The sequence below is a fragment of the Pyricularia oryzae genome, chromosome 2 (assembly GCF_000002495.2).
Source record: "Pyricularia oryzae 70-15 chromosome 2, whole genome shotgun sequence".
Lineage (NCBI taxonomy): Eukaryota > Fungi > Ascomycota > Sordariomycetes > Magnaporthales > Pyriculariaceae > Pyricularia > Pyricularia oryzae.
This window is the reverse complement of record NC_017850.1, coordinates 2517084-2542776: the sequence shown is the minus strand read 5'-3', so window position 1 is coordinate 2542776 and position 25693 is coordinate 2517084. Positions and strand designations below refer to the sequence as shown.

Below are 25693 nucleotides of genomic sequence, written 5' to 3'. Positions count from 1 at the left end.
TGTCTTTTTACTGTGGGACGGCAACGCTGCGGCTTGGTTCGTCAACAGCTACAACACACCTTTCTGTCGCCCAAAATAGGTAACCTGCCGAAGACATTCCACTACACAATACTCCAACAGAGTATCACGACTAGGAGACGGAAAAATCGGGGATCTTAACTACCTGAATCTCATGGGATTATAGCTGATGATTCACGATACGTTGTGTCTGCCACGTGTAGGACATATTCACAAAATACATGTCACAGCAGGAGAGAAAATATAAACAAACCGGGGTTTTTTTTTTTTTTTTTTTTTTTTTTTTGCTCAAAGTCACAATGCCTTACTCTCTAGTCACGCCTGCACTTTCCGAGGCCGATTCCTCAAGAGACTAAGTAGGCCCTGAATACTTCAACCACGAACTCGTGAATTTTTGATGGCATCCTGATCGCCCGTCTTTACAATTGGCTGCTGAACCGCTCACTTATTCTGAGAACCGCCATGAGGCCTAGGACCTCCAGACACCATTTGTATAATGGATATAGGTTGGCATACCTCATTCTGCTGAGCTATTCATGCAAGGTCACGCTTGCCAGTCCTGTATCAGGCAGACCACGCTGTGTGTCGCCCACCGTCAGTCAACCCACACCTATAGCCTCGGGACTTGTGATCCTAGGCTATCACGATGGTGATATTGGCAGGCCGCTACAGGTTCCATACGGCAAGGTGGTGGTGACCGATAGCGACAGGATGATGTGGGGGTATTGCGGGGAGGTGTCTGTCGGTGACGAGACCTGCAGACTTGCCGGCGCGTGTGTTGACAGTCAGGGGTGCAGTGACGGTTGCGCCGTTGGAGCAACACCGAAAACAAGGCTTAGCACATCGAAGGATGGAGCGGAGACTGTTTTGCTGAAGTGGTAGGCTGATACCAACAACATCTCACCAAAGCCCCTCTGTGATGGAAACCTCTGTTGGGATTATAATGTTGACGCATAAAAACGCAGCAGTTCGGAATCGCACTCGAGCATTTGCACGACGGCGACATGGACACGCCGTGATGGGGCTGCTTTCGCAAGTCTAGGCTGTGGGCCAACCGCCACCACCGCTCATATCTTGGAGGAGCCGCTTTACAGAGTCTTTATAGGTCAAGAGACACTGTTTCCCTCTGGAGAGACTGCTCGTGCTGGGCGCAGCGAGAGTGGCCTTGATGCCGTAACGGTGGCTGTCCCAGTTGAGATAGGTTATGAGGCTGCTCAAGCTACGGAGACGGGTACCCCTGAAAGTGGTGTTGGAAGTCACGATTCCGTTGGTATGACTTGGCTGTCAGGATAATGTTTAATGTTCTGTGATGGTACTAACAAGGGATGTAGAGACATCAGCAACAACCAAGATACTGGAGACATCGCAGACTGATTACCCGACACCTCCGCTACCACCACCACCACCACCGGCTGCAACTCCGACCCCAAGAGCGTCTCTCACAGGGTCACATCCAATATCAAACCAGCCTTTACAATCATTGACAAGATCAGTATCATTAGTGACAGAAGTACCTGCTACAGCTACCACTTCAGCTGCAGCCGAAAGCCCCCAGGTCGGCGGCCTGGCTCCTGGCCAGGTCGGCGGCATCGTCGTTGGTAGTATAGCCGGTGCTGCCCTACTAGCGTTTGGCACCCTTTACATCGCCTGGCGTCATCTGCTATCTCGCTTCAGCATGGCAATGGGCTCCATCTACATGACACTCTATCACCCTCGTCCTGCCCCAGCTTCTACTTCCCAGGCGCATGCTGCGGGACCGTGATACATGATGAAAACCGGAAAAAAGAATAGGGAGTGGCAATAATGTGAGATGTATTGATGGCAGGTGACTCCAACACATGTCTTTCTTTCAGCTTCTCGTTTCTGTTCTTTGTCTTTGCCAGTAGCTCGACCCTACTACCATACGGTCGTTGTATATAACTGGCTATTTGCTTAGCTTGCGGCAATGACGAGTGCAATCAAAAGCGGGTTGGTACAATGACAATTATCAATGCGATGGGTAGGAAACGAGAATAGAGAATAGTAGTGCAGAAGGAAACATGATCGATTTTAAGAGGCAGTCCAGTCCTAATGGTAGGCGGAAACTAGATACAAATCTCAAGCTTGTCGTGCCATCAAACAAAGCCAGAGATCAAGTCGATAGAGTTCAATGGGTAAAAAAGTAGCTGAAAGATAAAAACTTCATAGAATAGCTGTTACATCCAAAAGGCCAGTCGCTATGTTGCCTTCCCCTTGGCCATTTTTCTTTCGATCCTTCTCCTCTTCTCCCGCAACTTCTCGGACTCGGCATCCTTCTTGTTATTGCTGTATGTCATTTGCTCAAACAGCTTCCTCTTCTTCTTGCTCAACATTCCCTTGGCACGCTCCAGATCCTCGGCCTCCTCCTTGGCCTTGCGCTGCAGCTCCTTGCGCTTCTGCTGTTTGGCCTTGGACTTGGGGTCTGCCGCCTGCTTATCGGCCTCTGAGGCCTTGACGGACTTGCCCGAAAGCTCGGCCTCGAGCTCTATTTGTCTTTGCAGCGCCGCCGATGTCTGTTCGTCGTCTTCTGACGCGTCGTCGACCTCAGCGTCCGAGAATCCACCGAAGCCTGCGTCGGCCTCCTCATCTTCCTCATCGTCGTCATCATCTGAGCCGGCAACGTCCATCTCACCGTTCTCGATAGCCAACACAGCCTCGTCATCATCCTCGTCAGCCTCGGCGCCGTCTGCTTCCTCCTCGTCTTCGACGTCGCTGTCGCCCTTGAGCGCCTCTGCTTCCGTCTGCTGTTCCTCGAGCGGCACCGTGGGATCGTATTGACCCGCGCGCGCCTTGACAAAGGGACTCAAATGTGGGGGCAGTTGCGCGCCCGGCGCATACTGGTTCGGCTCCTTGAGCTCCTCGTCGTTGATGCTGTCCCACACCCACTGCGGCTGAACATATATCCTGCCCGGCACACGCCCGCCAACCTTTTGTGCCGTCTGGTTGTCCTCGCCCTCATCATTGTCCACCGCCGTAACGGGCGGCCGGTCCACAATCTGATGGGTGATGTTCGGGTCCAGCTCGTTGGTGGTGAAGGCGCCGTCACCCAGGACCTCGTCCCAGCCAATGCGCTTGCAGCCAAAGGCACGAAGAATGAACTCAAGAGCCTGACGGGGCGCCTCGCGGGACAGGTAGATGGTGCAGTTGGCGAATAGCTGTGAGGGGTCGGAAGTGCTGTAGGAGGGCTGGAGGAGGACGTCGCCGCCGGGAGCTGCTGGCTCAAACTTGTCGATAGCATCTGTAGGTGTCTCTGATTCGCCCTCGCCATTGGTGATGGCCTTGGGCTTCTCGTCCTCACCACTCTTCAACTCCTTGACCAGTTTGTTGACCTTTGCCTGCAGCTTCGGGTCAGGCGTGCTCTCAGAAGTGCCCTCCATGATAGCATCTGGTTGTGCGCCGTTGGACGTCAAGCCAGCACCCTCGAGGGTGAACGCAGCGAGGTCGGCAGCCTTGTCATCCTTGGTGGCATCGAACTTGGGCGGGTACTTGAGTCCAATTGAGGTGTACAGTCTGAAGTTGACAAAGCCCAAAAGGGTCATGTAGAACTCGATAAAAGTACCCATGATCCTAAAGTCGATGTCGCCCACAACCCTCTGGTTGAACTTGTACGGCACCAGCCAGAGGATATCTTCACCCTGGATGTTGGCCTGGTAGTAAATGCCTTTGATGGAAAGGAAAGACTTCTGAAGGCTGTGCGACACAATCAGGTAGTGCTGGAACTCGAGACACAGCCTCTCGCAGCGCGCAATCATCTTTGCGGGCACGGATGAGGTGGCGGGAAGGTTCGCAAAGAGGAACAACATGGATAGACAATCATCCAGGTCCCTCAACGCATCCACAAACGTCGGGTAGCGCTCGCGAACGACATGGTCGAGTGTGTAGCTGGGCTTTCCAGTGTTCTCGGGCCTGGCGGCATTGCCCTCGAGCCTCTTGGCGTCCGAGACGTCGCCGCGACCAAGGGCGCGCGAGATCTTCTTCTCGAGGACCTTTTGGTCGCGGAACTTGGCGAGCAGCGGCTCGTGGAGCAAGTACTGGATGTCCTTGGTGTAGTAGAAGGTGGTGGAGGCAGTCGCGGACTTGGAAACCTTCTTCTTGTTTCGGGGCTCGCGCGGGTAGATTCCCTTCCAGATGCAGAGCTTGCGGAAGTCGGGGAGGCTGATCTGCAGCTTGCGCACAGCCTGGGTACGCGTGATGTAGTTCTTGGCCGCGCCGGACTCTCCCTTCTTCTTTATTCTGCCCATTTTGGCTTATGTGTTGCGGAGAGGCCCTGGTTTGTTCTGGGTCTGCAATTGGATTATTGCTGTCCGGAGTGATGTTGGACGGCGGAGAATTGGGAGCCCGTGTCGGCCGCAAATGTTCTCTTTCGCAGGCGCGAATTGTCGGTGGTGGGGCACCAACTTTTTTTGACCCGAAATTTTCTGCCTTCAGACCAGCAGCAAAATTTTGACCGCTTTTTCAGGGTGCTTTATCGATAAAGGGCAGGGGCCCATCTTTTCTGCATGTCTACGGGGTAGGGGCAGTTGGCGACGAAATTAAGGTATTCAGGTCGCAAAGGTCTCTCGGGAAGCCGAGTTTTCTTCTCAAAGCGAAAGTGAAGTGAGCAAGGGCCGGTTTTGGAGTGCATCAAGAATATTCAACGGGTTTCCTGGGGCTTGCGCCTCTCGGCATCCTACTTCCAGTACCGCTTGAAGAATGTTCTAAGGTAACGATTGAATATCATCATATGACCTTATGGGTCTGGTAATGTTTGTTCCGGAAACCATTCAGGAGTACTAATTTTCTGGTTCGCCCTTTTCCGGCATACATTTTTGCACTTATGGAAGGACTGGAAAAAGGTTTTTGTTTCAACCAATCATTCGCTATGTCTCAAACTCGCAGCGTGATTCTAAATACGTGTGGAGAGACTGAGAGATACAAGGCGAGTTATAGACGGCATAAGCAAGTGGCAGAGGTCGACGCACGATGCTTACACGATCTCATGGACCATGTTGACTTCATCTTACGAAAGAAATGGATATTGACTTCCAAAATCCAATAACAATATCTCCAAAACCCTAACCCGCCTCCCGATCTCGGAACCCCTCCCGTCGGCGTCATATAATACATGAATGGTAGTATGCGCTTTCACTGTTGCAAGGCGGAACCATTTGCTCGATATCTCTCAAATCAACAATACAAGACATCAAACAGGCCTCACGAGCCATTCACCGCAGATATGTCTCGCCTCAAGATTGCTGTGTTGGATGATTACCTGGAGACTTCGAGTTCACATTTTGGGAAACTTGATAGCTCTGTCTTTGAGGTAACGACATTCAAAGACACATTGCTCCCTTACAACGGCCCGGAGACTACAGCTGAGGTCAAGGATGAGCTTGCCAAACGTCTTGAGCCGTTCTCCATCATTTGTATGTGAATCTTGCCTGTGCTACTATTGTCCAGTTCTCCCCGACTTAGTAGACATAATACCGTAGGCACTATGCGGGAGCGTACGCCATTCCCAGCCGAGCTCGTCAACCGGCTGCCAAACCTAAAGCTCCTCCTAACCACTGGAGTCCGCAACGCGTCGCTCGATCTGACAGCCTTCCGCCAGCGCGGGATCCCCGTCGCCGGCGCCAAGGACAAGAAGCGCGGCCAACATGACAGCAACGCCATTACCACGGGGACGGACTCGACGACGGAGCATTGTGTCGCCATGATCATGGGCCTCGCGCGTGGTCTTGTGAGGGACCACAACGCCGTGCAGGCTGGTTTATGGCATACGGGCTACGCCGTCGGCTTATCGGGGAAGACGTTTGCGACTCTAGGGCTGGGGAGGCTGGGAACGGCTGTTGCGCGGATAATGCACGCTGCCTTTGGGATGCGCGTTGTCGCCTGGAGTGAGAATCTAACTCAAGAAAAAGCCGATGAGCAAGCCAAGGGGGCCGGGCTGGCGGCTGAGAACGGGGAAGGGGAAAAAACCTTCAAAGTTGTCAGCCGGGAAGAACTTTTCCGGACTGCAGATGTACTCAGTATCCATCTTGTCTTGTCTCAGAGGTCAAGGGGGTTCGTTACGGGGAAGGATTTATCATTGATGAAGCGTAGCGCCATGCTGGTCAACACTTCAAGGGCAGGATTGGTTGTCACTCAGGATCTGCTCAAAGTCTTGGAGAGTGGTGCTATCCGAGGTGCTGCGATAGATGTCTTTGACCTTGAGCCTCTATCGGCAGGAGATGCTTGGAGGACAACAAAGTGGGGTGAAGATGGGCGCAGTCAGGTTTTGCTCACTCCTCATATGGGATATGTCGAGGAGCAAACTCTGCAAGACTGGTATGAGATGCAGGTTGAGAACATCTTGAGGTGGCACAAAGGAGAGGAGTTGCTTATGCCTCTGTGAATTGAGCTAGGTACAGATAGTTGTTTTATGATTCAGTATCAAACAAAGCTTTAGAGGTTTTGTTCAGCGTGTCAAACAGAACATTTCAATCTGCTTTGGTCGAGTACCTAAAGGATGTACTCTCAATGGCCTGGGTCCGCATTCAGGCCGTACCCAGCTCCTACCATTTCACCTTCACCTCAGTTGCCACTCAGCATTCCTTCCTCGTTTGCATCGGATTTGACCCATATGACTAGAGGCTGGCCGCTTTCGCAGGCCTAAACGCCCACTTTTCCTGAGGAAAAGAAAAAGAAAACTGCCCGTCGACATCAATTCCCGCCATTTCGTCTTGTCACCAGAAGCAGCTATCTTGTCTACCTGCAATCTTTACAACAGGCAGGTACATATGCGGAATTCAGGCTATCCTGAATCCTCGCTCAAGGTCACTTTGTTTTTCTCTCAGGACAGTCTGTAACAGCCAAGCTGTTATCAACTTCCCTACTACGTACCTACCTAGGTAGGTGGTAGGTACCTTACCTACTAGGATCCCCAGGTACCGACCTTTCTGTCTATCATTCAACCACGTTCATATCTGCGGAGAAGAGCATCCGCAGGCTGTGTTTTCCTCGTCTCTTCTCTATGACAGTGACTCGGGCCAAGTAGCCGCCCGAGACCACGAACATCCAACGCTACCTTTTCTTCCAAAACAATGGAAGGTTCATCAGCACAGCCTTTCTCGGTTCCCAGTGGAAGTAAAGGTAACAAGAACTTATCATCCCATACTGATCCAGACTGATTATCTGACATGTTGTGACCTCTTCAGCGTGCGAGGCAGCCGTCGTGGCGGCGGCAGTCGCAACTCCACTGGGTACTTTGCCTCCGAGCTCAAACGACACTCGGCCACTATCCTCGACCGCCACTGTGCTCGCTCCAGGAGCCAGTCCTGAGGGCCCTTCCGTGGAGGATTACGCAGCGGCGGACAGAGTCAAACATGTCCCAGCCATCAATAGCTCAAAGTTAGCGGATCTTCTTCGAGCGGCCAAACAGCTCCCCGACCGGGGGAGCCAATCGGGCAGGAGACTGCCCGACAGGCCGCTCGAGGAGGGCCGGAAGCTGCCTCATCGACCTGTTAGCGAAGACTACTGGACGCCTGGTGACGAGCTTCTACCGCACCTAGCCAAGCACTCAAGTTCGGCACGTGGCCGTAGAGGCAGTATCAAGGATCCAAACTATGGTCGTCTTTCGCCTCCAGGCGATATTGACATGCGCGACTGCAGGGATGAACGTCAAGCTCCTGATTCGAATGATCTTCAAAGCAACACAAGAGGCAATTTCCATCCCGATCGTTTGGCTATGGTGGCAGAAGGTTCTGGGCAAGACCTAGAAATGAGTCCTCCATCTGTGCTTTCCAAGTCGGCGAAAGGGGCTAACACAGAGCCTCTTGGACGCGTTCGCGGACCAAGGGGTCATGAGAATTCACCCCAGACATGTGTCCACGATGGTTCCATAGCGAACAAGGTCCACGTCAAACACGAAATTAGCCAGTCACCTCCTCCAGTTGGAAAACCACAGGTCGGCACTAACAACGTCTCTTTACCAACAACGAAACTATCCCTTGAGTGTCAGAAGCGAGGTTTCAATCGTAAGTGACCTGACTGATAAATAACAGGAGCACATGCGCCTGGTGTTTTCAAAAACAATGGTGTTCCGATGCCGGATGTTGTACTGGTGCCATCATCAGCTAACGCGTTGCTCTGGTCACAGCTTCTTTTTATGCGGTCAAGCACGAGAATGATACATGGAGCTGCTCCGTCACCATCCTGAACAAAACAGTGACAACAAAAGCCGGCTTCGCAAACGAGTGGATCGCTAAGCACGAGGCAGCACTGATGGGGCTCGATATAGCACGAAGTCTGCCGCCTGACAAAGTCAGCAGTGGCAAGAAGCCTAGATACTACATGCGTTCTGCAGTCGTAGAGTCTCTGGGATCCCGAGGAGGAGCACCGCCTACACCACGGCAGGAAGAGCTTCCACACCGACCGTCCACCGCTGGTCCTAGATACGACCTCCGTTCTGTGGCAGATGTGCCTGCACAGAATGCCGGCCATAGCACTTCTGGCTTTCGACAGCCTATAATGCCAGCTCGGCTTTCAGGACCTATCCCTGGTGGTTCTGTGGGCCACTTTGGTTTTCAACCCCCCTCCATTCCGGCCTCGAACCCTGCTGCGCTTCTACAGCTGGAGCACAGAGAGCAGCGCATCCGGCAAATCGAAATGCGTGTCGGTGTTTCGATACCTTGGACCTACAGAGAAGACGACTTGGCCGTGCAGGCTTTCGTAACAGGGCTCCACCTAGGACAAGGGAAGATACATGCCGCCCAAATACAGACCATGGTGGCTATGTCTGGTTCTAACACTTATCGCGAGCGGTCCCCGCTTCGTGGCATTGATATGCCCGATTCCAGGGGACGCGCCGATGTGTCGAGATCCAGGGAGCCACCTCGTGCTCGCTCCCAGTCACCCAAATGGGAGACCAAAACGGATTCGGGCGGTTCTGCGCGTAGATTTTGGGGTGACTATTATCCGGCACTTGAGGTGGATCGATATATACAAGAAAACTGATGCAAAATCCGCAGACCATGTCAACTGTCTGCTTGCCGTCATACTTTATGTGCGGTACTGGTTTGGCTGAAGTTGACTTTGAAATCTGTCTTCGCTTCTACAAATCCTGTGCTGAGTTTGGCGAAGGTCTTTTCTCGTTTTCTTAACATTTCTTTTTTTGGCGAGTCGGTTGTTTGCGACAATTAACGGCTTTTTTATAAGCCAAAAGAACTTGCGATTTCTATGTAAAAACACACCCTTACAATCATTCCCACATTATGTAGACTCACAGTTTGCTGGGCATGCGGGCTGCGCCGTCTAGCCTCACTACAACGCCATTGAGCATTGAGTTTTCAATAATATGCCTGACCAGGCCTGCGAACTCGTCCGGTTTGCCACCCCTTTTGGGAAATTCGAGCGTCTTCTCCAAGCCGTTGCGGACCTTATCCGACATGGCAGCCGTCATAGCTGTCTCAAACATGCCCGGGGCAATGACGGCAACCCTGATACCGTGCCTAGACAAGTCACGAGCCATGGGCAGGGCGGCCGACGCCAAGGCACCTTTGGAGGCTGCATAGGCCGTCTGTCCCATTTGACCGTCAAATGCTGCCGATGAGGAGATCATGATGACGACTCCATGCTCGCCGTCAGGACCATCGGCGGCGGCAGCTGCGATATGGGGCAGGCATTGCCTAACGAGGTCGATGGTGCCCCGAAGGTTGATGGCAACAACGAGATCAAACGAGTCTAATGAAAGTGGATTCTTCTTGGAGTCCAGAATCTGGAGTTTCGTCATTTTCCTAGCTGTCAGCCTGCTGTATCAAAACAACGAAAGAAATGAATACCATTCCAAGGAGAGTTTTACCAGTCCTGGGAAGCCGACGCCGGCGGCGGGGATGACGCCACCAAAAGGCTTCCCGGTCTCCTTTGCCCATGATGCGGAGCCCTCGACGGCCTTCCCTATCGACCCGGAGTCGGTGACATCTACAGTGAAGAAGCGAGCCTTTTCGGCACCGAGCTCTTTGACCAAGCTGTCGCCGAGCTCTGGGTTGATGTCGAGCACGGCGACGTTTGCGCCGTGGGCGACTAGATCTACGGCGCAAGCTCGGCCGAGCCCGGACGCGCTGGACGGGATGGTTTGTTGCGGTTAGCCAATTGCCTTTTGATCATCGCGGGTGTTGCTCAAGGGGGACAAGGGGGCTTGTTTGCATGTATATCTAGGTTTTGACATGTGATATTTCCAAGGAATTCTATCAATGAATTGAACTACTCACCCGCCCGAAATGACAAATGTGCGACCGGAAATTTTCATTTTCAAAAAAAGAGCCTACGGGTAAAGGAGTAGAAGCAACGCAAATATTCAAGCCAGCTGCGTAATGAGGTTAGGATGGTTTTTGAGAATCAGGGACGTTTGATCTTGATCAAAGCATACATTACCATGGGGTACTAAGGTACCTTAGCCCGAGCTTACCTGTACCTTGTCTTGCTTGCCTCTTCCGAGATAGGTGTTTGCATGTGGGGGTAAATTTGAGCCGAGTGCGTCTGGGGAAAAGACTGGCTGGGAGGGTGCCTCGGCATTGGACGTGCTGTTCTCTTCAATGTTAGATAAGCCAATAATCTTATGTAAGGTACAGTACCTTGCCAAAGTGGCGAAACCAAATATATTTCAGACACCAAGTAGCTTTATGCTTGACCAAATAGAATTTATATTTAGAGTGCACAGCCAGACGCAGGCACACCGAGTATCCCTCCAGGGCACATTCAATTAAGCATGTAGACCAGACTAGAGTATTTGTTGCTAGTGGAGATGTTGATTCTGCAGAGTCTAACAAAGCAGGCTTCCAGTACCTCATAGCGCCTTGATCATCACGCGACTGCCCCAACTCAGCCAAGCTAGTGCTTTGCTTAGGCCCCCACTTTACTGTTTCCAGCCGACTCCGGGACCCCGGTCGTTGCTCGTGATGATACCGCCCATTCTGGGCCATTTTTTGAATGACGACGAAAGTCTCTTGGTCCGATTGTTCACCTATGCACATCACTTTTAACCTCGTTAACCCTACAGAGTAACAAACCCCGGTCATTCTATATTTGCGACTATAAGACATACCTGACGATTTAGCGACATTCAAACACTCATTCGCATACGAACCCGCCGACTTCTGCTCTCCCCCCGATCGAACCGGGCATTCCAGCCAAACAGATAAGCAACTAGGAGGGCGGACTGTCGACGTGTTCGACGCATAGAAGGCCCCCGCCATGGCTCGGCCGAAGAGATCCAACTCTGCGGCGAGCGAGGAGAGCACGGCGACGGTTCGCGATCAGGTTCGATTAAACACTTTTTTCCCCTCCTCGTGAGGGCCAACTCCGGGGAGCGGCTGTCGCTAGCGCAGGGGGAAAGGGGGAAGTGCGTGCATGGGGCTGACAACGCGGGGTGAAAACAGGAGTTAGGAAGCATGTACGACTATCTGGCCAAGATCATCCTCCTAGGACCCAGCGGGACTGGAAAGTGAGTTGATTGCTCTTTTTGGTATTTCTGTGTGGATGGCGGGGGCGGCATGGGATTGAAGGTGTAGCCTTCGCGGCGCGGTTTATCCTGGGCTACTGCGGAATGCCGTTATGCACACTGTCTGCTTCACGGAGCCACCAGTCCACCGCGGGATGGGGGCTTTACTGATTCTGCAGCGAAAGTGGATGACAAGTCACTGACAGAGCGTCTCCCGCAACTACCAGATCCTGCCTCCTCCACCGCTTCGTCAAGAACGAATGGCGCGTCCTCTCCTCGCAGACCATCGGCGTCGAGTTCGCCTCCAAGATCATCAAGGTCGGCACGGGTGCGCGCCGCAAGCGGATAAAGCTGCAGCTGTGGGATACGGCCGGCACGGAGCGCTTCCGCTCTGTCTCGCGGTCTTACTACCGCGGCGCCGCCGGTGCGGTGCTGGTATACGACGTGACATCGCACTCTACATTTGACGCGCTCCCCGCGTTCCTCAACGACGCGCGCGCCTTGGCGAGCCCGAATCTGACGCTGCTGCTGGCTGGCAACAAGGTCGACCTGGCGCAGGACGACCTGATGGGGTTTGGTGATGACGCGGATGGAGCGCCGCAGTCAAGCGGGGCCAGCCAGCTCTCGAGCAGCTTTCCCGCAGGCACAAGCGTGGCGAGCAGTAGCTCGGCGTGGGGTGGTGGCGGGGCCGGCCTCGGCACGCAGATGCGGGCTTCGACGGCGCCAGACGGGAGGGAGGTCGGCGCGGCCGAAGCGAGCCGGTGGGCGAGTGCCGCGGGGATTCCTGTGGCTGTGGAGGTGTCGGCGCTGAGCGGAGAGGGCGTGGACGACATATTCGGGCGGCTTGCGAGGCAAATCCTGACCAAGATCGAGCTCGGCGAGATCGACCCGGACGATCCTATGAGCGGGATCCAGTACGGAGACGCGGGGGTATCGTGGGGACCGGGAAGCGATGTTGCGAGCATAAAGAGCAGCATGACCGGGGATGATGGAGGGGGTACGAGGAGGCGGCGGGGTCGGGGGAGGAAGAGCGTGATGGCCTTGAGAGAATGGGAAGAGGTCTTTACGCTCAATCGGGGGAGGAGAGGGGCGAATTGTTGTTGATGAGGAGGGAGAGGTTTAATGTCTCGGATCGGTATGGACTTCTTTCTGGGCTTGGCGGGTGATTATGATGATACCTTGATAATGGTTCCGGTCGACAGGGACCAGAGCGGTGTTTGTTTGACCTTTTCATTTTTACCACTAATAATCCTACATCGGCCCTTGATGGGGCTTCGACACCACCTGCTTCTGTTTATCAAGCCATGATACGATGTGATAGTGAGTGGCATTGCCTACCCTGCATTACTTTTGGAACTGGGTCTGTCCAGTGGCTCCAATCTCAAAACTCACCCTGCACCTCCAATCTGGCCGAGGGTTTCTGTATCTGAACGATTCATAGGTTATTTCCTTATTTTTCTTAAGGCTCACATACGCAAACAACTGAACACAACGATTATTATCATAATTGAATGTTATCATTCATTCATTAAGTCTGTGAGACTGGGAACAAGTACCAAAATGTATGTAGATTTGTAGCAGAACGCGTACCTCCCCTCTAACACTTGTCAAGGATAAGGGATCGGGGTTTCCCAATCAGGAAAAACGGACTTGTCCCTGCCGAGATGACGGGTGACTTGAGAGCCCCTTTGACTGCACTCGGAAGGGCAATCGCACGGGTTTGACGACTTTTACGGCGTCAGGAGACGATTCGTTCTCCACTCCTGCCCCGTCTTCGGGGAAGCTTCTCCCGTGCACATCCATGTCCTCGGACCCTTCTCCAAAGGCAATGTCAAGTTCTCCAACAATATTCGTGCGGGGAGCCCGCAGCGCGATGGAGCTCCTATGACTTGGGGTGGGAAGCTTAAATAACACGGATCCCAGCTCCTCTGTTGCGCGGGCCTTTTCAATAGGAGCGAAATCTCGAGTGTTATCTTTTTCGTATTCCATCTGCGCTTAAGTTCTTTTGCATTGGAATCTCATCTCACCAAATAGATTTTTGTCCTAGATACGGCTCTTGCCGCAAAAGCCAACCGAACTCGGGGGTTTGGCTCACCAAACCAACCAACCCCACCTCATCTCTCGTTTAAGCTACCGACGAAGCCAATAAACAACCCAAGCAGACTGGTTGGTAGCATATTTGAAAGTCAAAATGTCGCCAACTCGAACCATAACACCAATCGACAATAATTGGGAGTTTAAACAGGCCGACAAAGATGGCGCCGAGTTTCTCCCAGTAGCCCAATTCCCCACCAACGTTCACCTCGACCTGCTGCACCACAAGCTCATCCCGGACCCCTTCATCGGCAAGAACGAGCTCGACGTGCAGTGGATCGGCGAGGCGAAATGGACCTACAGGACGACGTTCTCGGCCCCAAAGGTGTCGTCGTCGGGTGATGACGGCGTCAAGGCCGTCATCGCCTTTGATGGCCTCGACACCTTCGCCACGGTGCTGCTCAACGGCAGCCAGATTCTCGTCACGGACAACATGTTTGTACCCGAGCGGGTCGACGTGACCAATGAAATCAAGGAGGGCGAGAATGAGCTCGTCATTCACTTTGACAGTGCCTACCTCAGGGGATGGCAGCTGGTCGAAAAGTACCCCGAGCACAAATGGGGTTGCTGGAACGGCGATGTGTCGAGGTTGGCTGTTAGGAAGTCGCAGTACCACTGGGTAAGTGGACTTGCTATTTCTCTGCGTTGCAGATCTTGTCCCGAGCTTTGATGTTCTCAGGAGAAAGGAAATACTTGCTGACATCGGATTTCTGGTGCAGGGCTGGGACTGGGGCCCAACTTTGATGGTCTGTGGCCCGTGGCGTCCCATCACCCTTGAGATTTACGATGGCAGAATCGCAGATCTATACGTTGAAACAGACATCCCAGAGAGCCTGGACTCGGCCAAGGTGGTGGCTCATGCCGTGATAGAGGGCAAGGCTGATAGAGTCAGGCTTGAAATTTCCCTTGACGACAATGTAGTCGCCACAGAGACAGTGCCTATTTGTGACTCTGGAAACACCTCAGCTACCTTCCATGTCCAGAAGCCATCTTTGTGGTACCCTGTCAGATATGGCAAGCAGCCGCTGTACACGGTCAAGGCAACACTGATTTCTGGCGAACAAGGCTTTGATACCGTTTCCAAAAGGATTGGCCTAAGGCGGGCAGAGCTGGTCCAACAACCGCTCAAGGACCAGCCAGGCAAGAGTTTCTTCTTCCGCATCAACAACATCCCCGTATTCTGTGGTGGTTCTGACTGGATTCCTGCCGACAACTTCCTCCCTCGCATCACGGCACAAAAGTACCATGACTGGGTTAAGCTTGTGGCTGACGGTAATCAGTTCATGATCCGTGTGTGGGGTGGAGGTATCTACGAAGAGCAAGCCTTTTATGACGCTTGTGATGAGCTCGGAGTCCTGGTCTGGCAGGACTTCATGTTCGGATGCGGGAACTACCCTGCCTGGCCTGAAATGCGTGAATCCATCAAGCGCGAAGCTACAGAGAACGTCAAGCTGCTCCGCCATCACCCGTCTATCGTAATTTGGGCCGGCAACAACGAGGACTACCAATATCAAGAATCAGAAGGCTTAACCTATGACTACGCAGACAAGAACCCGGACAACTGGCTGAAGACAGACTTCCCTGCCCGTTACATATATGAGAAGATCCTGCCAGATGTCTGCGCAGAGCTGAGCCCAGACGTCTACTACCATCCCGGCAGCCCCTGGGGCGATGGCGTCAACACCCGAGACCCCACTGTCGGCGACATACACCAGTGGAACGTGTGGCACGGCACTCAGGAGAAGTACCAAAACTTTGACAAGCTTGTGGGCCGGTTTGTGTCTGAGTTTGGTATGGAGGCTTTCCCGAGCGTCAAGACCATCGATGCATACCTGCCGCTTGGTAAAAACGATCCAGACCGCTACCCACAAAGCAGTACCGTCGACTTTCACAACAAGGCGGAAGGACACGAGCGCCGAATCGCACTGTATCTGGTAGAGAACATGCGTTACGCACCAGACCCGCTCGAGCAGTTCGTCTACAGCACGCAGCTGATGCAAGCCGAATGTTTGGCCAGCGCTTACCGGCTGTGGAAGAGGCAGTGGAAGGGGCCTGGGCGTGAGTACTGCGCCGGTGCGCTGGTGTGGCAGATCAACGACTGTTGGCCCGTTACAAGCTGGAGTATCGTCGATTTTTACCTCCGGCCCAAACACGCGTACTACACTGTCAAGCGGGAAATGGCACCTCTCAGTGTCGGCATGACAAGGACAGAGCACAAAAAGGCCGCCGACAAGTACACGCGCGTCAACGTCAAGACCAAGGTTCTTATAGAGGCATGGGGGAGCAACCTCCGACTGGACGATCTAACTGTTGATGTCTTGCTCAAGGCATGGGACGTCGAAACGGGTGAGGAGACATTCAACGAGACTGTCGAGAAGGGTTTCGCGCTGCCCGCGAACCAAAGCACCGAGATCCTTTCCCGTGAGGTGCCTGTGAGAAAAGCGGGCGACGAAGGCAGGACTGTCTGCGCGACGTACCTTGTTGACCCCAAAGACGGGCGGCAACTGGCACGGTATGTCAACTGGCCCGAGCCGCTCAAGTACCTGCACTTCACCAAGCCAGAGAAGCTCGTGGCAGAGCTGGTTGAAGGTGGGAAGTTTGTTGATGTCAGCGCCGAGTATCCAGTCAAGGGCGTAGCTGTCGAGTGTGAAGATGACGACGTCGTGTTTGAGGACAATTTGGTCGATATTGTTCCCGGCGAGGTTGTCAGAATTGGTGTTAGGGGTGCTAAGGAGGACACAGTCATCACGACAAGGTATTTGGGTATGATTTAATCTCTTTGGTTTCAATAAAAACTGGGTGCGTATGTAGCCGACAAAATACAAAGCTTCAATTTCCCACAAAGTAACACCGAATTGTTCCCGTTGGTCGAGGACGAGGGGATGTAGGGCGTTGTCGAGGGGTAGTTGTTGCTATTGTAGGTTGGAGACTAACATGTCGATACTTCATACTAGGAGCCAGGCACAAGCGATTTAATGTAAGTGTCCATTCCTAGGCATCTTTGTAAGACTAAAATTGAGAGCATATGGGCAGTTTCCGGTGAGACTGGTGTAGTAGGAAGGCCATGCCATCCGCCAACACTGTTCCAGGGTGTTGGAACTCGGCCCAGTAACTTGCCTACGTATACGTACTCAGCAATTGCAAAAGTAGAGCCTTTTTATTGTAATCAAGCTGAAGGCTGCAAGCTTTATACATTAGGGAACTGATATGAACATTAGTCATAAAGCGAGTCACCGAAAATGCAAGCGTAATACGATGCATACGGGTTTGGAAACACATAGTTAGACCTAGAAGTAATCTGAAGTCAAGGAACGAACACCTTGGCAGAGCTCAAAAGTAATAAATAGTATCCGAAGATTTGGGTGATGAACAAACATTTGAGAAAACAAGCGAGAAAAGACACGGCCAGATCGGAACGGTGGACGAAAGATCCGAGACGGCAAAGGAAAGAGAAAGCCGCGCGGTGGCTGCCAGTTCCCAGCCTCCCACGCTGCCTGTTTTTGGTTGCCATCCCACCTTGACTATGGGAAAATTGTACTCGAAATCAACAGGTCCATTGCAAAGCGAGGCCACCATACAACAATATGGGATGGGTCAAAGAGAACGATGGTGATATGTACAATAATATAAACCACAGTTCAAAGGCTAAGTTATCTCCCAGGCTTACTGCAGCATTGAGGAAGAGTTCCATAGATTCTTGTTCTCTGCCATCTTCCGTTTTGAAAGGCCAGGAAGAAGACATTATTGTTTTGTCACCATTGTCACCAAACTCGCCCCGAGAAGCATTTTACGGGGATGCAAGAGAGGGCGTAACTTCTCGTTTATTTTGCACACGAATTCAGTTGGATTATAGATGAGTCAAGAGCGAGCTTGTCTGCATAGATACGAATACAAGTTTTCGTTTTATTATGCCTTGATCATGTCCGCGAACTGACATGCTGGCCAGATCAGCGAGTGCTGTCCTGGCTCTCACTACCTGTCATGGCCTGTCATGAATGATTGCTCTGCCGTAGACCGGGATCAGAAGAAGTAGCGTCGAAATAAGAAATTAAAACAAAGTGGTATCGATCAAGAAGCATGCTACAAAAGGCAAATGTATGGATTCCCCGTTGAATCTAGGGTCTCTGATTGTCGCGCGCAATCTGAGCTGCCGATGCCGCAGTAATGACTCCGCCAGCAGCCTGGACCGTCCCGAAGACGGCCGCAACTCCGTAACCTCCCATAGCTGCGCTCTGGAGAGTGGCGAAGAGCGAGGGAGCAACGACGCTGCCGATTCCGCTCTGCACAGCAGCTGCAATACTTCCTAGAAAGTAGCACGAATGGGATCATGGTTAGCCCAGATGTTGAGACTGTTATTTCTTTCTGCGCGCACTCCCCATGCATATCGATAAAGGAAACTATCTACCGTGATATCACTTACCTGCTATAGGTCCCGATGCACCAAAGCCGATGAGGCTCAGGGCCGGAAGAGCAATTAAAGCCGGGGCAAATAGCATGGTGGCACCAGCTACACCGATGGCGATGGCAGCGTTGCCAGGGCCACTCGAGGGGTCTTCAAGCGTCTCGGGTTCACTATTGTCAGAGCTGGAGCCAGCTTCGCTATCCAGATCTTTGATGATCGCATTGGTGAGATCATCTTCTAGGTTTCCAGCTTGAAGGACGGCATGCGGGAGGGCCTCCTCGTCCGCAGAATCAATCGCATTATCGATACGACGCCCTGCCTCCTCGGAGATTTCCTCCATCGCCATGTCATCAGGATTCTTATTGTCGTCCGCTTCCATTGCAAAAATATTTGTGGTCGCCTCGGAGACCTTGGTTTCCAAGTAGGTGTTATAGTGTTGCAAGTTTATGAGATATTGAGAGAAGTCAATTCTCAATGATGGGGTCAAGTTATATGAGAGTATGTTTGTGGACAGCCTGGCGCGGAGCGAGACTGACCTGCCCGAAATACACGCGAGGGCGGACGAGCAAGGTGTGAAAGTTGCTTAGACCAAACGGTGAGTGCCTCTCTTTGAAGACTTGCATTCGAGATTTTAAAAAGATATCACATGGTCAGTCTCAACTGAGGGAAATGTGAGTTCAACACGGATACAGGCTTGACTTCAAGCCGTGCGCAAATATCACTGTCTGCCTTGTGCTGGGCTGTTTGCCTTCTTAGCCACCGATCACTTTCGGCGACCTGTCCACTGGCGGCCTGAACCTGAACCATCTTTCCTCTGTCTGTGTAACATAAGCATTTTTGCAGACAGTGCCGTGCCAGCTGCCGACTCGACCAACAGAAAACCGGATCCCAAGTCTGTAGGAAGCCAACATTCGAAATGCGTAACTACCCCATGCGTCTTGGAATCAAAGACACAATATAGATAGGGTGTGGTATGATTGAGCCAACATGCCTGCTATGAGCAGTTACCAGTGCTCGACAAACCATATCGTCCATGGTACCTTCCATAATATCTCATGCAGATTGTTGCTCGAAATTTAAAAGGTGACAAAGAACGCCAGACAGATATCACCTCCTGAAGACTCCACTCAGAGTCCAGAGCGTTCTTTGGTGAGGCTCAATCCCTGAACACCGAGATGATAGGTTTTACCAGGTACCGTACCTAATTGTATAAAACGCCTCGAGAATACCCGCCGACTTTATCAAGGACCCTCCCTGCCACGATTGGTGCGGATAATACCGGGTAAATCGCGTACAGCCGCTCAACATGAAAAAAGTCACAAGCGCGTCGTACAGCGGTGTACATTGGCGGGGCTGTACAAAATAACGTGGGCCGACAGTGGGGGCCAACCTGTCGACGCTATTGTGGAAAGTATTCCCCGCACTCCTTTTTCTGTGCTTGGTAGCAATCTGTGCTAGGAAACCACCCAGTCACCATCGCTCTTTACACATCTGGAGGATGTACAGCATGGAACATCCAAGACGTAAGAGCCACATCATGGAGAAACCGAGCGGGTACTCTGGTTGTACTCCGACAAGCGGGCGGAGGGCTAGGTGGATGTGTTGATATCATTGCTTGAGGGGAACCACATTGTTTTTCTGTTGTTTCTTCCGAGTTTACACAATCACAATCCTCATCCTCAGTCTTATTCTTTCCAGACAAACTTGATCTGAAGTCCCACAAGCACTCTCGGAAGCTTCAACTGTGAAATACACTTGTATCGGAAAACGAACCGAACCCACGTACATCCCCAGAAAGAAAGCAGCGCAATGGCGTCCGCAACAGAGGGCAAATCCGTACGACACCACTTCATTCCCCCTTGCACATGAACACGCACGGCGGGCAAAACCGAGAACTCACACACTCCCCCAAACATTCCCTCTCTCCCGCAGAACCTCTCATTTGTTCTCAACAAGCCGCACGATGTCTGCTTCGAGGAGCGCCCGATGCCCAAGCTCGCCTCTGAGCACGACGTCCTGGTCGCCGTGAACTACACGGGTATCTGCGGCTCCGACGTCCACTACTGGCACCACGGCTCCATCGGCGACTTTGTCGTCAAGGACCCCATGGTCCTGGGCCACGAGTCAGCCGGCACCGTCGTCGAGGTCGGCTCCGCCGTCAAGACCCTCCAGGTCGGCGATCGCGTCGCCCTCGAGCCCGGCTACCCCTGCCGTCGCTGCCGCGACTGCCTCGCCGGCCGCTACAACCTCTGCCCCGAGATGCGCTTCGCCGCCACCCCGCCCTATGACGGCACCCTGGCCGGCTTCTGGACCGCCCCCGCCGACTTTTGTTACAAGCTGCCCGAGTCGGTCAGCCTGCAGGAGGGCGCCATGATCGAGCCGCTGGCCGTCGGCGTGCACATTGTGCGCCAGGCCAAGGTTTCTCCCGGCCAGAGCGTCGTGGTAATGGGCGCCGGACCCGTGGGTCTACTCTGCGCCGCCGTCGCCAGGGCCTTTGGAGCCACCACGGTCGTCAGCGTCGACATTGTAGAATCCAAGCTCGAGGTTGCCAAGCAGATCGCCGCCACGCACACTTACCTGTCGCAGCGCATCTCGCCGCAGGACAATGCCAAGGCCCTGATCGCCGCCGCCGGCCTCGAGGACAACGGCGGTGCCGATGTCGTCATCGATGCCACCGGCGCTGAGCCCTCGATCCAGACCAGCATCCACGCCGTGCGCGTCGGTGGCTCGTACGTCCAGGGCGGTATGGGCAAGCCCGACATCACCTTCCCCATCCTGGCTTTCTGCTGCAAGGAGGTCACGGCCAGCGGCTCGTTCCGCTACTCGGCCGGCGATTATAGGCTCGCCATCGACCTGGTGGCCAATGGCAAGGTCAACCTCAAGGCCCTCATCACGGAGACGGTGCCCTTTGACAAGGCCCAAGAGGCCTTTACCAAGGTCAGCGAGGGACAGGTCATCAAGGTTTTGATTGCTGGGCCCAATGAGAAATAGGTTGAGTATTAGCGTTAGCGTTGAGCCATGGGGCTTTCTTATTTAATATAAGGAGTTGAATGAATCAATGGCCATTCTCTTTCCAATCATGCGTGATTTATTGTTCAGGTTCGTAATTCTGATTGTGATATCTGGTCTGGACTCATGAACGGTTGAGGTGATCTCAAAGATCATGATATGCCACAGAACGCAAAAATGTGGTTCATGACCTGGCTCAATGGACTAATCTGGAACACTGATTTGCACGCAAAGAAACATCAATAACCGCAGGTCGGTATAAGGCAATAACACGTATTGAAGATTAAAAAGTGTGACATGCTCAGAAACCTCTTAACAAGAAACTGTTTCTCAAACTCCCAAAGACAAACACAAAACAAACCGAAGGGTATCAAGATACTTCAGTAAGACGTCAAAGGAAAGAAAAAAACAACCCCAGAGCAAGACCGACCCAACCAAAAAGAAATATACTCCAGAAATCACAAGCAAAACAATATGTAGAAAAGCTAGTCTCAGTTGCTTTTTTTTCTTTGTCACACCCTTCTCACAAACCAACATCATCACCTGAGCCTGGGGCTCTTCCTTCTCCCGCTGGCAGCAAAACCACCAACTGGGGGCACATTCTCGCGCCCATCAATTCCTGATGCAACCGATGGTGGCTTGCCACCGGTAGTTGACTTTGATAATGTGTCTTTGTTGTATGACACCGACCTAGTGCTTCTCCGGTATACGGGCATCGTCGAGCTGTTGTTGTCCGTGCCCGAAAGAGGCGCCAGCGACATGGTGCTAGCCGAAGGGTTGAATTGAATAGCGCTCGTTGTGACACTGACGTTCGGATTAACCTCCCTCAAGCCACTCGACACGGCTGATGAGGTTGACGGCGACCTCTCTCTCTTCACCGTTGTTTCTTCAAAGTCGCTAAAGACCACAGGGGGAGCGGGCGCGCTCTTGGACGGCGTGTCCAAAGCACCACCATTGAGCCCGGCTAGGAGCATCTCATGTGGAGCCGTACGCGGAAGCTCAGTGGGATAGGTGTACTGAGTCTTCTCGGGGGTTTCACCCGTCGGCTGGTACTCCTGCAGCAACGTATCCCTAATTGATTCGCGCAGATTGCTGAGTGGTTGGCAAACGTTCTCGTCCAGGGGTTCCAGACCAGCACGGATGTCGTCAACTTCAGCCTCCATCTCATCGCCAAGCTCTCTGACACGCTCCACTGCGTCTTTAGAGTGTGATGAGATTTCTGCATACGAGTTTTCGACCGTCTGCGAGAGCTGATGAACCGAAGCTGCATGCTGGGAGTGATGAAGTGAGTTCTGGGATCGGGCACGAGTGACGAAACTATCGAGGTCTTGCATCTGGACGTCGAGATCGCGCTTTTGCTCTTCAACAACACGGACAGTCTCGGCGTGTACAGACTTGGTAGTCGCTTGGATGCATGTGCTGTGCTTGTTGGCAGCCTGTAACTTGCCGTTAGTAGTGCGCCTTGCGGGGCTCTATGGTATAGGTTTGAGTGAGAACTTACGGCCCAATCATCCTTCATCTTGGTCTTTACGTTCTCGCGCGACTTGTTGATGTCTGCCATAACCCGACCATCCTTCTCAACCCAGGTGCCCATGCCATCCGAGTATTGCGTCACACTGCCCTCAAAGGCCTTTGTCGAGCTTAGTAGGTCTTGGTTGAGCAGAGCTGCTTTATCAGCCAGCCTGAGTTCCTGCGTCTCCCCTTGGCTGTTGATAAGTTGCGTGATTTGTGCCAGCAGCTGCTTGCGCTCCTCGGCGGCCTGTCTCCTTTCTTCCGCCACGATCTCCTGGATCCTGGCGGATGTTGCAGCATTGGATTGAATCAGAGACTCGCTCGCTCCTTCCAGCTGGCGCCTAAGTCTATCTGACTCCGACCTCTGAGCTCCAAGATGCTTGACAAGGTCCTCGAAGATGCTCTTGAAGTCTTTGCCGAGACTGCTAAATGATGTATGGAGCTGATTGTGGAAGAGACCAAGCTCGCTCAGAACGTCGGCTGCTATCCGCTCGGCTGCGCTTGCGATTGCTTCGAGGCTCTCGCCAACTCGCTCCTTGATATGGTCCCTGACCACCTTGATCTCCTCAAGCACGGCATCCATCTCTTGCTTTGATTGCTCCTTGTGATCGAGAAGCTCCTTTTTTGAAATTTCGAACTTGCCCAGATTCTGATCAAGTAGATTCTGGGTATCCGAGAGTTTGTCCAATTCTGCCTTCACAAAACTTTGCATGCGCTCAGACACGCTGGAGATGTGGTCCTCCTGGTCCTTCTGGAACTCGGAGATGCGATCCTCGACCAGCTCTGTCACATCGGCTACTTGAGCTTGCGACATGGCCCAGGTGCTGCGGTTGAGTGATTGCAGGTCGGACTTGCGCTTGTTCTTGGCACGCAGCCCGCTGACATGTTTGACTGTCTCGCCGAGAGTGTCGATTAGTTCACTTCCAATGTTGGCAAGTTTCTCCTCAGTCTCTTGATGGGCCTTTCGGAGGTATGTTTCATCAGCGAGGGATTTTCGGGTCCCGCTCAGCACAAGCTCTGTTTGGTCGAGCAGCTCCTTGGTGTCGTCGAGCTGCAACCGTGTACCCTCATGCTCCTTCTTCAACCCCATAAAAGAAGATGTGAGGTCAAAAAGCTCCTGGACCTTGCCCCTTAGATTCGCTTCAATAGTTCCAATCTTGGCAGCTTGCTCCTCTGTCAAAATTCGGCGGGATTCGTTCTGTACCGTAATCTCTTCGTATGCCTCGTTCGAGAGGTACACGCCGTTCCGTTGCCTCGTGGTAACCAGCTCTCCTCTCAACTTTTCAATCTCTGCAGTGAATTCTCGTAGCAAAGTCTTTTTGCTCATCAAGGTTCTGATCTGTGGCTTGTTCCGGATGTCCTTCGCCCGGAAAGCATAGTCAAGTGTAGAGATTGTTTCCTCTAGATTACTCTTTGCCGGAGAGATGGTGGCGATTATGCAAGTCTTCGTCCGACCGCCAAGAGAGTCTTGGAGCAGACGTGTTAGTTTCGATTCTCTGTAAGGTATGTGAGTGCCTTGGTCGACAAGGGAGTTGATGACCCGTCCCAGCGTCAACAAGCTCTTGTTGATGAGGCCGGCTTCAGCCGCTCTTTTGTTTTCCGCCCCTGACCGCTGAATGTTCTCACTGCCAGCCAGATCGACAAGGTTGAGCTTCCCAGCGCTCACGTAGTCGTCTCCATTTTCGCCTGGTCTCTTGACATAAACGGTGATGGTAAAGATGGTGTGACTTCGACTACTGAGGTCGTTGCACTTTGTGGCAGCAACTTGCCGGCGGAGACTTCCCTCTTGAAGACGTTTTATGCCCTCGGCCGCTGTAACAATGTGCCGCTCTTCCATTCCTTGCACTACTGTGCTCTTCTTTGCGTTATCTTCGTAGATCCTGAGTTTTGCTCCGTCGTCTGCTGATAACAAGTCTCGTAGCTCCTCGTTGTAAAGTTCGATGAAAGAGCAGCGGACACAGTTGTCAGATTCTTCGATCTCGAGCTTGTTGAAGAGTGTCTGTAGTACTCGCGGTATGATGCCGGCGGCGTCGGATAGCATTCCCATGGTTTCGTTCATGTCGCCCGTCATTGTGTAGGTTTTACCAGTACCAGTCTGGCCGTAGGCGAATATTGTACAGTTGAAGCCAGAGAGCATCTAAGGCGAAGGCTCCGTCAGTAAAACTAGGCATCGAAAAACAGCAACCCAGGAGGTTTCACATACTTCATCCAGAATGGGCTTGACCACATCGTCAAAGATCATGCTCTGGTCGGCAGCCGATGAAAAAACGCGATCGAAATTGTACGACTTGTTGCTCAGCGCATTGGGTCCCATGGAGAGTTCAACGACATTACCCTTGACACCCTCGGTAGACACGACAACCGCGCTGTTCTCGCGCACTTCACGGTCATTCCTCCCTCGACATCTCACGACAACGTTGATGTTTGTTTTCTCCCCAAGGCCGACCTCTGCCGCTTCATAGTCGCGTTCCTTGCGCTTCATGCCACCGGTCATAGTCGTGGCCATAGACGACACTGATTCAACCGGTGACGCGGCACCCGATCTGTCGATTCGAGACGCGATTGCGCTGTGGTGGTTGAGGCGAACATTTCGTGTTGACGTCGACGGGGCGCGAACTCCCGGACGTACGCTCGCCCGGCCGATCGCACCTGTTCGTGAAGTAGTCGAGGCTCCGGCTGATGAAGCGGTTGACGCTCGTGGGAGCCTGCGGCTCGGCTCCCGCAAGGAGCTCATCCTGCCGATTGTCTGATTTCGAGCCTAATCGTTTGTACTCTAGCCGGTCTGATCAATACTGTTGACTATTTCTGCGGTTCAAACTAATACAGGTATCAATCCAGAGCGAAGCGCATTAAAAGAGGCGGTCGCGTAGCTTGAACGTAATAACAGTATTTGATATTGTGTGGCTTGTGGTGAGTTCAGATCTTTTGGAAGACCGCCGCTTGTATGTAAACAACCCTTGCTCCAATTTGTTGATGATCCCACTTCTTTGTGGAAGGCTTTGGCGGGACGCCTGTTGATTGGCTCCTGTGGGGAAGGCGCGGATGCTGGTGACAAACCGGTTGGACGGGCAACGGCAGGTGGCAGAATGTGGAGCCTTGACTGTTACTTCTCCATAGCATTGGGCTAAGACCAATAGGGAAGCGACAGTCTAATCTCAAAGCCGAATCCCATTGACCCCTGCACA

At 52.7% G+C, this 25693-nt stretch overlaps 10 protein-coding genes across 10 annotated transcripts; 6 read left to right on the top strand and 4 right to left on the bottom strand.

Moving 5' to 3' along the window:
- Positions 1 to 480: 480 nt before the first annotated feature.
- Positions 481 to 1780, top strand: MGG_11280 (uncharacterized protein; the record flags this gene model as incomplete). Its single annotated transcript, XM_003714020.1, has 3 exons — positions 481 to 791; positions 984 to 1288; positions 1527 to 1780. The coding sequence occupies 3 exons, from the start codon at positions 481 to 483 to the stop codon at positions 1778 to 1780; spliced, it is 870 nt and encodes a 289-aa protein (XP_003714068.1).
- A 158-nt stretch (positions 1781 to 1938) lies between these two features.
- Positions 1939 to 4441, bottom strand: MGG_01183 (pescadillo). The gene has a single exon (XM_003714019.1). The coding sequence runs from the start codon at positions 4275 to 4277 to the stop codon at positions 2235 to 2237; it is 2043 nt and encodes a 680-aa protein (XP_003714067.1). The 5' UTR covers positions 4278 to 4441; the 3' UTR covers positions 1939 to 2234.
- Positions 4442 to 5094: 653 nt separating this feature from the next.
- MGG_01182 (glyoxylate reductase) lies at positions 5095 to 6491 on the top strand. Its single transcript, XM_003714018.1, has 2 exons — positions 5095 to 5441; positions 5508 to 6491. Exons 1-2 carry the CDS (start codon positions 5141 to 5143, stop codon positions 6407 to 6409), a joined length of 1203 nt encoding a protein of 400 aa, XP_003714066.1. The 5' UTR covers positions 5095 to 5140; the 3' UTR covers positions 6410 to 6491.
- Positions 6492 to 7097: 606 nt separating this feature from the next.
- Positions 7098 to 9009, top strand: MGG_01181 (uncharacterized protein; the record flags this gene model as incomplete). Its single annotated transcript, XM_003714017.1, has 3 exons — positions 7098 to 7146; positions 7212 to 8030; positions 8153 to 9009. 3 exons carry the CDS (start codon positions 7098 to 7100, stop codon positions 9007 to 9009), a joined length of 1725 nt encoding a protein of 574 aa, XP_003714065.1.
- A 50-nt stretch (positions 9010 to 9059) lies between these two features.
- On the bottom strand, positions 9060 to 10770 carry MGG_01180 (3-hydroxyacyl-CoA dehydrogenase type-2). The gene is made up of 4 exons (XM_003714016.1): positions 10626 to 10770; positions 10263 to 10574; positions 9854 to 10112; positions 9060 to 9769 (listed from the first exon to the last, which is right to left on the bottom strand). The coding sequence occupies exons 2-4, from the start codon at positions 10298 to 10300 to the stop codon at positions 9275 to 9277; spliced, it is 792 nt and encodes a 263-aa protein (XP_003714064.1). The 5' UTR covers positions 10301 to 10574; positions 10626 to 10770; the 3' UTR covers positions 9060 to 9274.
- Positions 10771 to 10974: 204 nt separating this feature from the next.
- On the top strand, positions 10975 to 12774 carry MGG_01179 (GTP-binding protein YPTC4). Its single transcript, XM_003714015.1, has 3 exons — positions 10975 to 11310; positions 11430 to 11494; positions 11719 to 12774. Exons 1-3 carry the CDS (start codon positions 11245 to 11247, stop codon positions 12593 to 12595), a joined length of 1008 nt encoding a protein of 335 aa, XP_003714063.1. The 5' UTR covers positions 10975 to 11244; the 3' UTR covers positions 12596 to 12774.
- Positions 12775 to 13173: 399 nt separating this feature from the next.
- Positions 13174 to 16434, top strand: MGG_01178 (beta-mannosidase). Its single transcript, XM_003714014.1, has 2 exons — positions 13174 to 14204; positions 14305 to 16434. The coding sequence occupies exons 1-2, from the start codon at positions 13683 to 13685 to the stop codon at positions 16357 to 16359; spliced, it is 2577 nt and encodes an 858-aa protein (XP_003714062.1). The 5' UTR covers positions 13174 to 13682; the 3' UTR covers positions 16360 to 16434.
- A 992-nt stretch (positions 16435 to 17426) lies between these two features.
- MGG_01177 (uncharacterized protein) lies at positions 17427 to 18462 on the bottom strand. The gene is made up of 2 exons (XM_003714013.1): positions 18006 to 18462; positions 17427 to 17888 (listed from the first exon to the last, which is right to left on the bottom strand). Exons 1-2 carry the CDS (start codon positions 18364 to 18366, stop codon positions 17701 to 17703), a joined length of 549 nt encoding a protein of 182 aa, XP_003714061.1. The 5' UTR covers positions 18367 to 18462; the 3' UTR covers positions 17427 to 17700.
- A 950-nt stretch (positions 18463 to 19412) lies between these two features.
- MGG_01176 (D-xylulose reductase A) lies at positions 19413 to 21064 on the top strand. Its single transcript, XM_003714012.1, has 2 exons — positions 19413 to 19823; positions 19920 to 21064. Exons 1-2 carry the CDS (start codon positions 19797 to 19799, stop codon positions 20976 to 20978), a joined length of 1086 nt encoding a protein of 361 aa, XP_003714060.1. The 5' UTR covers positions 19413 to 19796; the 3' UTR covers positions 20979 to 21064.
- MGG_01175 (kinesin-II 85 kDa subunit) lies at positions 20981 to 25480 on the bottom strand. The gene is made up of 3 exons (XM_003714011.1): positions 24712 to 25480; positions 22498 to 24645; positions 20981 to 22432 (listed from the first exon to the last, which is right to left on the bottom strand). Exons 1-3 carry the CDS (start codon positions 25240 to 25242, stop codon positions 21536 to 21538), a joined length of 3576 nt encoding a protein of 1191 aa, XP_003714059.1. The 5' UTR covers positions 25243 to 25480; the 3' UTR covers positions 20981 to 21535.
- Between the last annotated feature and the right edge of the window lie 213 nt (positions 25481 to 25693).